This window comes from Podarcis vaucheri (assembly GCF_965113315.1).
Source record: "Podarcis vaucheri genome assembly, chromosome: 7".
Classification (NCBI taxonomy): domain Eukaryota; kingdom Metazoa; phylum Chordata; class Lepidosauria; order Squamata; family Lacertidae; genus Podarcis; species Podarcis vaucheri.
This window is the reverse complement of record NC_138765.1, coordinates 18,785,404-18,799,214: the sequence shown is the minus strand read 5'-3', so window position 1 is coordinate 18,799,214 and position 13,811 is coordinate 18,785,404. Positions and strand designations below refer to the sequence as shown.

Here is a 13,811-nt window from a genome sequence, read left to right as displayed (position 1 = left end):
TTTGACACCAAAAAATTGCCCAGCTTCGGAATGAGGAATATGAGTTGGGTTTGTGCAAAGGAGTCCACATAAAAGTCCTTGCTTCTGCATTTTATGGACCTTTGACTACAGGCAGTCTGTTTTTATGAGGCTGGTGTTTGTTAGGGCTGCCATATGTCCAAACATTACAGTGGTACCCCGGGTTACAGACACCTCAAATTACAAACATTTCAGGTTACAGACTCCGCTAACCCAGAAATAGTACCTCAGGTTAAGAACTTTGCTTCAGGATGAGAACAGAAATTGTGTGGTGGTGGCGCAGCGGCAGCAGGAGGCCCCATTAGCTAGAGTGGTACCTCAGGTTAAGAACAGTTTCAGGTTAAGAACAGACCTCTGGAATGAATTAAGTTCTTAACCCGAGGTACCACTGTGCTGGGATTGACGTCTGGGTGGAATTTCCGAAAGGTGGTGCTTTGCCCTGGATCTTAGGCAAGTCAATCAAAAGCTCAACAACTTTCGGAGCATCCTGGTTTTTACTTTTTGAAATATGGCAACCCTAGTGTTTTAGTGTTTGTTCTGGTGAGTTTTCCTTCCTCTATTTCTCTACACCTGTGCCTTAAGCAGCAACCCTCTGCCCTGGCTTCTGCAGCCACTTGCTGCTTTCTCTTCTGCCTCTTTCTTCTTCCCCTTTCTTTTTTCTCCTTCTGCAACTCTTGCCCATTCTCTCTGACTTTCCTCCAGATTCCTCCACTGAGGCACCCAGAGAAGGCTACACACCTCGCCTGGCCACCCAGAGCAGAGGAGAGGCCTGGGGGACAAGCAGACAGGTGGGTGGATTCCTAATCCCTTTGAGCCAGAGTGGAGAGACACAATTTTTGCACCCTCGAGGGGCCAACCCCTAGATACACCCTGCTCTTGATTCACAGGTGTCAAGCAGCCCATTCTCAGATCCCTTCTTCTGCGGCCATTTGTTGCTTTTGGAACCCAATAAGAGGAACCGAACTGTGACAGTTCAGCTGGTCTCTTCCCCTCTTTGCACCTGACCCTAACGGGAGACGCAACTGAGTGAGGTTTCCAGGGCTTGCTGTTTGAGCTGCAAGACAGGACCACTGAGCACAGTAGGCTTTCTGACCTCCCCTTCACAAAAGAAAACGCCCAAGGTGGGTCTCTCTGCTATCTCCTTGGCAGGTCCCCTGTCCAAGGGCATCACAGCTGAAAAGGGATGAAGGGGGAGAAGAGCTTGAGGCTTCCAAACATTCCCAGGAAGACTGAAAGTTTGGCCTCCTCTATAATGACAGCAACAATCCTGATCCTCTCCCTGCTCTGCAAAGGTAAGCATGACAAGATGGATGTGTTCTTGGTCAGAAGGGCTCTGGAAGAGGGGTAGGATGGTACCCTGATTGAAGAACCGGGTTTGCCGGCATTTGAGGGGCGAGTGCTCCTTGATTCAGCCTTGCATTTAGATTTCCAGGAGGTGATGGGGGTCAGGAATGCCTTTGCCTAGCTTAGTAGAGATGCTTGATAGGGACGCAGAAGAGGGCCTTCTTGGTGGCTGCCCCCAGACTTTGGAACTCCCTCCCTAGAGAAATTAGACTTGCTCCCTCCTCTTTGCCCTTTCACTAGCCGGTGAGGAACAGACTTTGGGAACTGACTGTTTTAAATGAAAGGACTGGTGCTGTGCTATTTTTATTTTGTTCGTATATATTTTGTTTGTATATATATATAGAGAGAGAGAGGAAGAGAGAGACAGACAGACAGACAGACAGTGGTTTTTTTAAAAAAATGTATTAATGTTTAATTGTTGTTTAATTATTGGGATTTCCCCCCTGTACTTTCAACTGTTCATATTTTATCTGTAAACCACCTTGAGTCCCTGTCAGGGGAAAAAGCGGGGTATCAATAAATATATAATAATAATAACAATGGTGTGTCAGCTGTGCCCATTCCTGTGTAGTCTAGGCTACAGAAATAATTCTAAACATCAGATAGTTGTTTATTTCCTTGACATCTGATGGGAGAGCATTCCACAAGGCAGGCACCACTACCGAGAAGGCCCTTTGCCTGGTTCCCTGTAACCTCACATCTCACAGTGAGGGAACCGCCAGAAGGCCCTCGGAGCTGGACCTCAGTGCCTGGGCTGAATGATGGGGGTGGAAATGTTCCTTCAGGTATACGGGTCCGAGGCTGTTTAGGGCTTCAAAGGTCAGCACCAACACTTTGAATTGTGCTTGGAAACGTACTGGGAGCCAATGTAGGTCTTTCAAGACAGTAAGTGCCTGTTTTGGGCCCTCTATATATCCTTCAGAGGCTTCCCATCAGTTCATCCTTGTCATGCTCCAAAACCGCTGCCCCTACATTCCCTGTCCCTTTATTGGCTCTACTGATGTTCATAGGGCCAATAAGGAGCTATGGAGATTACTAGGACAACTGAGAACGGTGTGTGTGTGTGTGTGTGTGTGTGTGTGTGTGTCTGACATCAGGTTCCCCTTGCCAATATCGGCTCTCTCTCTGACCTGGCAGATAGAGCTCTGATGCATCCCATGACCCCCTCAGACGCCTCCCCAAGGACTATAGGACTGTACCCTCATGTACAGAATGGGGGTGGATGGCAAACTCGAAACATCAGATAATTTTAACCCGTTAATTTCTCCTCCTTTTACTTCCTCTGGCAGGTATGGTGAGTCAGCTAAGCCCTAGCTTTACATTGACAATGCCTGCCTCCGTCTATGTGCAGAGAGGCCTCTATGTTCACCCTCCCTGCCAGTTCACCTACAACAATCAGCACCAGAACAGTTCGGAGAAGCTATTTGGTTACTGGTTTAAGAATGCGGAGACAAGACACTATCTTCCCTCTTCCAAACGCTATGTCAAAGGTAATCTTGTGGCCACCAACGATGAGAGCCAGAGAATCTACCTCTCCATCAAGAACCGTTTCCAGTTAGAAGGGAACCCAGAGCAAGGTGACTGCTCCTTCAGCATCAGTGATGTCCAGTTAGAAGATGAGGGGCAATACTTCTTTAGAATTGAGAAAGGACAGGAAGTCCTCTATAGCTATGTGGATGCTTCATTTCAGCTTCTTGTGACAGGTAGGTGGGTTTTCCATTCCTCCTCTGCTTACTGCTCCTTGTTGTTCAGGGGATGGTGCAGGGTGCTCAAGCCCTAAGCCTTTTGCAGTGGACCTGGTACCTCTTGCTCCCTTAATAATTCAAATTATTTTGCCTATTGGTTGGTTAGATGCAGTGTAAAACATGATGCTGATGTAAGTCCAGCTAGGCACCATCTTGATTTCCCAGAGCCAGCTGGGAATTTGCACATGCAGTTTTTAGTTTGTGTCATATATCTGTGCCCTCATCCCATAAGTTTCTCACAATGCCCCTGGTTCCTTGACAAGTTTGTTTTTATTTGATGCTTTGTGGTTAGAGAAAAGTCTTCTTATATATAACTATGTCAGGTACAGCCTCACCTCTCCCTGGAACCAGAAAGGAGAGAGAAAAATGCAATTGGTTTGTCTGCATAAGCTGCTTACTTGATTTATTTTGGTTCATAGAATTGTAGGGCTGGAATTATCATGATTATGTCATGATTATGCAGAGCTCTCCACAGAGTAGAAGGGGACAGGTCTCTGCCCCTAAGTGCTTGCAATCTGTAACTCCCTGGAAGAAGGACAGCATAATGGAGTCCAGGTATCAACAAGGGAAGAAAGAATATGCATTATTTCAGTTACAGGAAGAGTAAAATGTGAGGACTAGGGGTTGGGCCAAGGACTTCAGAGAAAAGGTGGATCTGGAGGAAGCTCCCAGAGTAAGTCAAAAGAAAGAGGCAATTCTGTTCTGGGAGGCAATTCTTTTCATAAGGGACATTAAAGTGGGGAACCTGGAATTGCTGGAAAGAGGAAAGAGTGCTTGGAGACCCCATCCAAAACCTCCTGGTCAACTGAGCCCAAAACATAGAACAGATCTCCATGGAGTCATCAGCACAGTGTGGAAGCTGGACTTGCAAATCACCACAACACTCTGCTTAAGTGACATGGGCAAAGCTTTCACTTGCAAAATCAGGCATCCTGCATTGCAGGCAAAAACACTTGCTATTTGCAAGTGGACTAAACAGGACAAAAGGGTCTCACAACCTATGTTCCTAACACTATACCGCTGCTTGACTTTTGTGTGTTTAAACTCTGCTCTCGGGGGGCTCTCTCCCGCTGGCGTGTGCAAAGTCCCATGTTTCGAATCAAGGCACCCAGCCAATTCTTTCGTTATTTGTCCCACACATGTGAGTCACAGGGATTCATATCTTTCTTCCCACATAAGAACACTCTGCTGTTTCACATCCTATTCAAACACTATGAAGTTGGGGTGGGGGTGGGGGGAGGAAGGGAGCTTAGTGATTCTACAGAGGTCCCTGAGAAGTTCACCACAGTAAACCCTCTGTAACAAAAAAAAGAAAATTCTCATAAAAATTAATCAGCATCCTAGTGTGAATTTCTCCTAATAAACATATTTTTGTGTGTAATATTGACTAGTATAGTGGGTTTTTTTAAATATATATATATATATATATATATATATATATATATATATATATATATATATCTGTATTACTTTTCTGTAATACAGTGGTACCTCTGGTTATGTACTTAATTCAATCCGGAGGTCCGTTCTTAACCTGAAACTGCTCTTAACCTGAGGAACCACTTTAGCTAATGGGGCCTCCCACTGCCGCCGCACGATTTCTGTTCTCATCCTGAAGCAAAGTTCTTAACCTGAGGTATTATTTCTGCGTTAGCAGAGTCTGTAACCTGAAGTGTATGTAACATGAAGCGTATGTAACCCGAGGTACCACTGTATATCCATTTTTCTATACCTTAGTTGGCTGGAAAGCTTCATCTCGAGGATTGAAGAAGAGTGAATTTTGAAGGGCAGCTCTGTTTCGGTTTGTGGGTTCGTTCAGAAATTGTGAATTAGGTAGCTTCTCGTTAAAATACCAACAAAACCAATCCCCTCCCCAGCCCTAGTCCCAACAGACTCTCAAGGCATCATCTCCTTAAAATAATCCCAGCAGCATCTTATTTACGGGACCGCCTCTCCTGGTATGCCCCGCAGTGGACTTTAAGGTCCATGAATAACCATAGTTTAGAGGTCCCGGGCCCCAAGGAAGTCAGACTATCCTCCATCAGAGCCAAGGTCTTTTCAGTGATGGCTCCGACCTGGTGGAATGCTCTGTCCCATGAGACTAGGGCCCTTCAGGATTTAACCTCCTCCCATCAGGCCTGTAAGACAGAGCTATTCCGCCCGGCCTTTAATTTGAATTCAGCCCGATCTTTTATTTCCCTTCTCTTCCCTCTCCCTCCCCTTTTATGAAGATTACCTGCTCCGAGACACCACAGCTAATTCTGGCCTCCTCGCTGGCCCAAGTAGGGCTAATTCAGCCAGCGAGCCCTGGTGATTATCTCATGCTTATTAGATGGATTTCCCCTAAATTGATTTCTGAACTTTGAATTTTATTGTTATTCATGTTTTTATACTGTATTTTATGCTGTGTTTACAATTAGGTATTCTAAATTTGTTGTTAGCAGCCCTGAGCCCGGTTTTTGAACCGGGAAGGGCAGGGTATAAATAAAAAATTATTATTATTTTATTATATATTATAATCTCTGTATTAGATAACATTTTCAGCATTGCTTGTTGTCATCTGCAGTGTGCCCTCTACTGCTCTGTTGTGCCATCACAGGCAGAGATTCCCTCCCTGTATATAATTAATTCTCCCTTACTCCACCCCCTCCTTTCCAGATGCCCTTGGGTTCAGCAACACCCGGACAAATGCCACATGCTGGCACGAACACAATGGCTTCCTCTGTACCTGCTCCCTGCACCCCAGCCCTCCAGGCCAGCTCCAGTGGCATTTGGGTGGGGAGGTCCTCAGTGGTAATGATACTAATGGGAACCTGCAGGTCTCTTCCTGGGTCCGAGGGAAGGAGGTCACCAGCTTCTTAAACTGGACAGGAACCCTAGATGGAGACCTTACCATCATCTGCCTTGGGATAAGCCCTTTTGGAAACCACACTCTGCAGTTTCTGCTAAACTCCACTACAACAGGTAATGAAGTGGATGCCAGACTTTAGAGGTTGCATCCAACTAGGTTCTACTCAGAGAAGTCCCATTGGATAGACCTAAGTGGATCAGGTCCATTAATTTTAATGGCTCCACTCTAGGTAAGACTGGTCTTGGATACAACCCTAGGAATTTTAAGGACTGCTTAAGCACAGTGGGGATTCATATGACTATTTGTGGGTGTTGTTGTTGTTGTTTAGTCGTTTAGTCATGTCCAACTCTTCATGACCCCATGGACCAGAGCATGCCAGGCACTCCTATCTTCCACTGCCTCCCACAGTTTGGTCAGACTCATGCTGGTAGCTTCGAGAACACTGTCCAACCATCTCATCCTCTGTTGTCCCCTTCTCCTTGTGCCCTCCATCTTTCCCAACATCAGGGTCTTTTCCAGGGAGTCTTCTCTTCTCATGAGGTGGTCAAAGTATTGGAGCCTCAGCTTCACGATCTGTCCTTCCAGTGAGCACTCAGGGCTGATTTCCTTAAGAATGGAGAGGTTTGATCTTCTTGCAGTCCATGGGACTCTCAAGAGTCTCCTCCAGCACCATAATTCAAAAGCATCAATTCTTCGGCGATCAGCCTTCTTTATGGTCCAGCTCTCACTTCCATACATCACTACTGGGAAAAGCATAGCTTTTACTATATGGACCTTTGTTGGCAAGGTGAGGTCTCTGCTTTTTAAGATGCTGTCTAGGTTTTTCATTGCTTTTCGACCAAGAAGCAGGCGTCTTTTAATTTCGTGGCTGCTGTCACCATCTGCAGTGATCATGGAGCCCAAGAAAGTAAAATAGCCTGTCTAACTCATGTAAGAACCTTTTAATGAACACATACAGGCCACATTTGATCATCTGATCGTTGTTCCTTCCTTCCTCCATTATTTTATTTGTTTCCCTCTTTTCCACAAAAGAAACCATGCTCAAAGCAGCTTGCAACAACGGAAACAGGAATATAGTGGTATCTTGGTTCCTGAAATCAATCCGTTTGGAAGACCATTTGACTTCCAAAATGTTAGCAAGCCAAGGCTTGGCTTCTGATTGGCCCCAGAAACAATGCCGACAGACGAAAAGGACATTTGGCTTCCAAAAAAAATCTGCAAACTGGAACACTTATTTCCAGATTTGCGGCGTTTGGGAGCCGATTTGTTTGGGAGCCAAGCCGTTCAGGAGCCAAGGTACCACCGTGCATCTCAAAATCAAGCGTTACAAGAGCAATTTCATAATAAAACTGCAACATAATAGCAAATATAACAGCATATTTTAAAACCACAAAATTCCAATACTATAAATATAGCAAGATTGCATTAGCAACTTTACATCTCCTGGCAATAGGAAAAGTAACAAGAGAACACGACAGTTTCACCAGTTTCACTTGCAACTGTACCTTCAGCAAAAGCACAATTTCAAAGAGTCTATTTACTCAGGCTACTAAAGGCAACTCAGTTTACCTCGGGATCAAGGCATTTTTCTGGGACCCACATTAGCTTCTGCATTTGAATTGCAAATTATGTGGCTAGTTTAAGCCAGCTGGAATATTGCTTTTTAAAAAGAAGTTAAACCAGGAAAGTGAATTGGAGATAAAACGAAGGATACTGCTTCTCTGCAGGGATTCATTTGTTTATTTTGTTTATGTGTTTATTCTGTTTTGACCAGTCTTCATAAAAATAAAAATCCCAAGAGCAGTTTTTACCTCCCTCCTGTTAAATTAACAAAATACACAATAAAGCAGTAAAACGTATACTGACAATCAAGTAAATAGTCCTGCCATTACAGAATCCAAACCATTAAAGAAAACTAGGGCAGGAATCCTAATATAAAACCAAACAGCACTACTCTGGCTTAAAGAGCTGTGTTTTCATGCTGTGCCATGCCTGAAACTCAACAAGGAGGGAGCCAACTGTACCCTTAGGGGAGACAGTTCCATGGATGGGGTAACACAACTGAAAAGGTCCTCTGCACATTACAGCCCCATGAGCTATGCTCATCAGTGGGATCAGAGGGTCTCCTCTGTAGATCTTAAAGCACAGACTAGCAGATAGTGAGAGAAGAGTTCCTGCAAGTATACGATATTTGCTAGAGTGCTTCTCTGGCTCTTTGGAACCAGAGGACAAACTTGGCTTTTCTATTTGCTCTATCAGCATGTGAAATGCCCCACAAGAGGGGATAAGACACTGGATAAAGTTTATTCGAATGTAAATCACGGCTATAGGGCTTTACAGCTGCCACACCTGGGCCAGTCCGACCATATGTCTCTGTTCCTGGTGCCAGCATATATCCCACTCAGGAAACGGGCTCCTACAATATTAAAATCTGTTAAAATCTGGCCTGAAGGTGCTATTCACCAGCTGCAGGACTGTTTTGAGAGAACTAATTGGGATATTTTCGATCGTTCGGACCTGGAGGAGTACACGGCGGCAGTACTGTGCTATATCAATCATTGCACAGACACTGTCACAGTAAGTAAATCCATCCGGTCTTATCCCAATCAAAAACCATGGATGAATGGAGAGGTCCAGTGCCTGCTGCGGGAAAGGAACAGGGCTTTCAGGTCGGGCGAGGTGCAGCTTTATAGTGTGGCAAGAGCAAATTTGAAGAGGGGTATTCAACGGGCAAAACTGGATTATAGGCAGAGGATTGAGGATAATTTAAGAAATAACAACATAAGACAGATGTGGCAGGGGATTCAGCATATTACCAACTACAAACCTAACCTTGGCGCTGTCGACGGTGACCCTTTGCTGGCGGAGGAGCTTAACCTCTTCTTTGCTCGCTTCGAGAAGGAGCCACCTGAGACGCCGGTATTACAGCCACCAGCCCATAGGGGCCCCTCATTCACTGTAGAAGAGTACGAGGTGAGACAAGTATTGAGGATGGTGAATCCGAGGAAGGCGGCTGGACCTGATGGCATCACTGGAAAGGTGTTGAAGGGTTGTGCGGATCAGCTGGCGAGGGTCTTTACTAAGATCTTCAATAAGTCCTTACACCAGTCTATGGTCCCACCCTGCCTGAAGTCGTCAACTATTGTCCCTCTGCCTAAAAAATCCACAATCAGTAGTTTGAATGACTACAGACCAGTTGCATTGACTCCAATCATCATGAAGTGTTTTGAGAAACTGGTGCGCCGTCATATTATTTCCTGTCTTCCATCAACTTTTGACAACTACCAGTTTGCATACAGGGCAAATAGATCCACAGAAGACGCCATCACCACCACTCTCCATGCTGCTCTGTCCCATCTGGAGCGGCCGGGGAATTATGTGAGGCTGCTGTTTGTGGATTTTAGCTCTGCTTTTAATACTATCCTCCCCCATAGACTGGTGTCCAAGCTAGAGACGATTGGACTCCCCAACTCCACCTGTCTCTGGGTTTTGGATTTTTTGTCAGAACGTTCTCAGAGGGTTAGAGTAGGGTCACATGTGTCCACAGCCCTCAGCCTTAACACCGGCTCACCACAGGGTTGCGTGTTGAGTCCCCTGCTCTATGCTCTCTATACGTATGACTGTACAGCCATCTACTCCAGCAACAAAATCATCAAGTTTGCTGATGACACTACGGTGGTGGGGCTCATTTCGGGAGGGGATGAGTCCGCCTATCGGGACGAGGTGGAGCGGCTCTGTGTTTGGTGTGGAGAGAACAATCTGGCTCTCAATACGGCTAAGACCAAGGAATTGGTAGTGGATTACAGGGAAAAAAAGGCGGACATTCAGCCCTTGTATATCAACGGGGAACGGGTGGAGAGGGTGGCGGAATTCAAGTTTTTGGGAGTGACTATGGATCAGGGCATGACTTGGAGCGCAAATACCACTGCTCTGGTGAAGAAGGCCCAGCAGAGAATTTATTTCCTCAGACTTTTAAAAAAGAACAATCTGAGTGAGAGACTGCTGGTGTCCTTCTACCGAGGCTCCATAGAGAGCATACTTACATATTGTATTTGTGCTTGGTTCTCCAGTTGTACAGCTAGGGAGAGGAAGGTGCTCCAGAAGGTCATAACCACAGCCCAAAGGATTATTGGTCAACCTCTCCCACCTTTGGAAGAACTGTACGGTTCCCGTTGCCTTAGGAAAGCAAACAACATCCTGCGGGATCCATCTCACCCGGGATATAGTTTGTTTGCACTACTGCCTTCTGGCAGGAGGTATAGAAACATCAAGTCAAGGACAAATAGACTGAAAAACAGTTTCTATCCAAGAGCTGTGTCCTTTTTGAATGCTGTAACTCGATAGTGAGACCGGGGAGTTTGATGGGTGTGGGTGTGGGTGTGGTTGGAAGGTGGTTTGTTGGTTGTTGCTGTTGTTTTGTTTTTGTTGTTTTTAAGGGTTGGCATCCAATTTCGTTGCACTTGTGCAATGCTGCACTAGTGTAATGACAATAAAGAATCTATCTATCTATCTATCTATCTTGTTGTGATGAGAATGAGAGTCTGAGCTTTGGGCTTCTGCACTGCCCAGGCTTCTTTGTATGGGAGAGAAGGAAGCTCAAACCTTTTGTTTGGGGCTTATAACAAAACCACAGTTTCCTGTTTGGAATATGAGGAACTGTAGTTTGTACAAACCACAATCACCAAGATCCAGATTCCTGGATGTTCTCATGGTGGTGATGGTCTATACTGGAGTCCTGGGGTTCTCTAAACATTATTGTGCTTCCCTGATCTTCTTTTCAATCTTTCTTTATCCTCACAGGAGCCCATAATGAGGGCCTGATTGTAGAGTCCGGAGAATTGAACGATACTCTTCTCTTCCTGTTAGCCCTTTTCCTGATGAAGTAAGTGGTTCTTCTTCTGGCTTTGATACTTGCCTTGGCAGTCAGTTTGACTGAAAAACAAGACAGATATTGAGGAAATGACAACAGCAACAATCAGTCAATCAATTCATTACAATCAATAGGTCAGAAATAAAAAAGTGTACTGTACACAAGAATCTCAGAGCAAAACAGAATTCCACATGCAACATAAGAGCCATCACATAAAACTACAGTAATTTCGAGTTAGTCCCTGAACATGGCCGTTCATTGCTACTTGTAGAAATTTAGCTACTGCCAGTGACTTCTCTGGGTCTTAATCTTCCATTAGGTATTTAACATAAAATGGAACTGACCTCCCCACAAGTTTGGTCAGCAAAGGGACAATGGTATGCTGTTCATCTCCGGCGTAGAAATTACAGAACAGGAGGGCATGTTTTATAGAGTCTACTTCCCGAGTAGGTGATGCAGGTGGCATTATGGTCTAAACCACTGAGCCTCTTGGGCTTGCTGATCGGAAGGTCAGCGGTTCGAATCCCCATAATGAGGTGAGCTCCCGTTGCTCTGTCCCAGCTCCTGCCAACCTAGCTGTTCGAAAGCATGCCAGTGCAAGTAGATAAATAGGTACCTCTGTGGTGGGAAGCTAAACGGCATTTCTGTGCGCTCTGGTATCCATCACAGTGTTCTGTTGCACCAAAAGCAGCTTAGTCATGTTGGTCACATGACCCGGAAAGCTGTCTGGACAAATGCCGGCTTCCTCGGCCTGAAAGCGAGATGAGCGCTGCAACCCCATAGTCACCTTTGACTGGACTTAACCGTCCAGGGGTCCTTTCCCTTTCCCTTTTACCTTACTTCCAGAGTACTAAAAGGGGGGAAAGGGTGCCATTGTACCTGTCCTGTAGCACAATAGCAGTAAGAATTTACCCACCCTCCTCCTCAGTCCTCAAAGCATTGTTTTCCAAGCTGGGGAAAAAAGTATAAATCAGCAGCGTATTAGCGAAATATTGGAGCACATCACCTATTGAGCTAAAATGACAAAGGCTGCAATTGTATGTTCAGTTAACTAGAGACTATGTTCTTAATTAGGGGATGTGGGTGGCACTGTGGTGTAAACCACTGAGCCTTGGGCTTGCCTATCAGTAGGTCGGTCCCTGCTCCTGCCCACCTAGCAGTTCGAAAGCACATCAAGTGCAAGTAGATAAGTAGGTACCACTCTGGTGGGAAGGTAAACGGTGTTTCTGTGCACTGCTCTGGTTTCACTCTGGACAAATGCTGGCTCCCTCGGCCTATAGAACAAGATGAGCGCTGCAACCCCAGAGTTGTCTGAGACTGGACCTAATGGTCAGGGGTACCTTTACTTAAGGGGTACCTTTCTTAATTTGTGCTTGGATTGTTGTCACAGTTCATTGACTATGTTGTGAGCCACTTTGGATGCAAGTATGAGGGAATGGGGTATACAAAAACAAACTGATGATCCACACCTGGCTATTCTTATATTCTTAATCTCTCCATTGTATTGTTCTTTAGGGTGTTGATATGCTGTTTCTTCTTTCTGACGCTTTTTGGGATCCGAACAAGAGGAAGGTTCCACTGATGCAAGAGGTTACAAAGAAATGCTAAGGTGGATGCATGTTTTTTCCCTGTGGGAAAGGCAATGAGATCACATGCATATGTGGCCATGCTTGAATTCTGCTGCCTCAAGGAATGACATTGTGCCAATGCAGAGAGAAGCCCCAAGGCACACATACAAGGTCACATGCACCCAAGATTAATCCGAACGAGCTGCAGCTTTGGGGGCTCATGCCTCTTAATTACAAATGTAGATTAGCTTTTCAGTTCCATATGCAGCCATGTACTGGAATAGTTTTTACCAGACTTCATGCACTCAGCTTGTAAATGTAGTGTTGGACTATTATGTGACCAGCCCACATGAGGTCAATCGAGTGCTGGATTTACGTATAAGCTAAACAAGCTATAGCTTAGGGCCCCACTCTCTTGGGGGAGCCCAATATTTTTTTTAAAGGAAAACAAAACTGGATGTACATTTCCAAAATATAAGATAAAAAAACCAAATAAAATAAAACCTACATACAGCAACAGTGTTTTGTGTTGTGTAGGCTCCTATGATGCAAGTAATGGGCCCCGCCTGCTAGTCTGCTCCCTAAAATATCACTGGTTTGCTCGTTTCTATATATAGGGTGCCTGAATTCTGCATGTGCAAATGGCTTTAGATACCTATTAGGTCCATAAATTAGCATATAGCATATATTCAACACAAAAAACAGAGGCAATTTGCTATTGACAAAGGACAGCTAGACATATATATATATATTTTATAAAAAAATTTATTGGTTTTACAAAGTTTTTTTATAACACACAAACATATAAAAAGACAAACAAACAAGCATTATTTCATAATGTCCTTTCATAAACTTCTTTCCTCGGACTCCCCCATACCTCCCCTTTCTGCATCCTCATGTCCATATTTTTATAGCAACTTATAAATGTTTTTTCGGCCCTAATTCATCATAGTCCTTTTTTAATCTGATCTTATATTACTGCCGCCCTTTCTTTCTAAAAAACCTCGACATTCTAACATTCAGCAAGTTTATAATAGTCCTTAAGATAAGTCTTGAATTTCTTCCACTCTTCTTCCGCAGTCTCCTTTCCCTGGTCACGAATTCTGCTAGTCATTTCCGCCAATGTCATATAGTCGATCACTTTCATCTGCCACTCTTCCAAGGTGGGTAGGTCTTGTGTCTTCCAATACTTTGCGATCAGTATTCTTGCTGCTGCTGTTGCATACATAAAGAAAGGCCTCTGGTTTCTTAAGGAAGGTATATTTAAATACCTTTTTCATTTCATTATATATCATTTCCCAGAAAGCCTTAATCTTCGGGCATGTCCACCAAAGATGATAAAAAGTACCTTCAGTTTCCTTACATTTCCAACATTTGTTATCAGGCAAGTGGTAAATTTTTGCTAGCTTAACTGG

General features: G+C 44.6%; 1 protein-coding gene across 1 annotated transcript; it reads left to right on the top strand.

Annotated features, from left to right (window-relative positions):
• Nucleotides 1–1,089: 1,089 nt before the first annotated feature.
• Nucleotides 1,090–12,708, top strand: LOC309537295 (sialic acid-binding Ig-like lectin 14). The gene is made up of 4 exons (XM_082232123.1): nt 1,090–1,310; nt 2,652–3,065; nt 10,759–10,840; nt 12,344–12,708. The coding sequence occupies exons 1-4, from the start codon at nt 1,202–1,204 to the stop codon at nt 12,408–12,410; spliced, it is 672 nt and encodes a 223-aa protein (XP_082088249.1). The 5' UTR covers nt 1,090–1,201; the 3' UTR covers nt 12,411–12,708.
• The last annotated feature ends 1,103 nt before the right edge of the window (nt 12,709–13,811 follow it).

What these genes read in the sequence shown, in the direction of transcription:
- LOC309537295 (XM_082232123.1), top strand. Translation starts at nt 1,202, where the DNA reads ATGAAGGGGGAGAAGAGCTTGAGGCTTCCAAACATTCCCAGGAAGACT. An exon ending in CCTCTCCCTGCTCTGCAAAG is followed by an intron (nt 1,311 to 2,651) that starts GTAAGCATGACA and finishes TTCCTCTGGCAG; the next exon opens with GTATGGTGAGTCAGCTAAGC. An exon ending in TTAGCCCTTTTCCTGATGAA is followed by an intron (nt 10,841 to 12,343) that starts GTAAGTGGTTCT and finishes ATTGTTCTTTAG; the next exon opens with GGTGTTGATATGCTGTTTCT.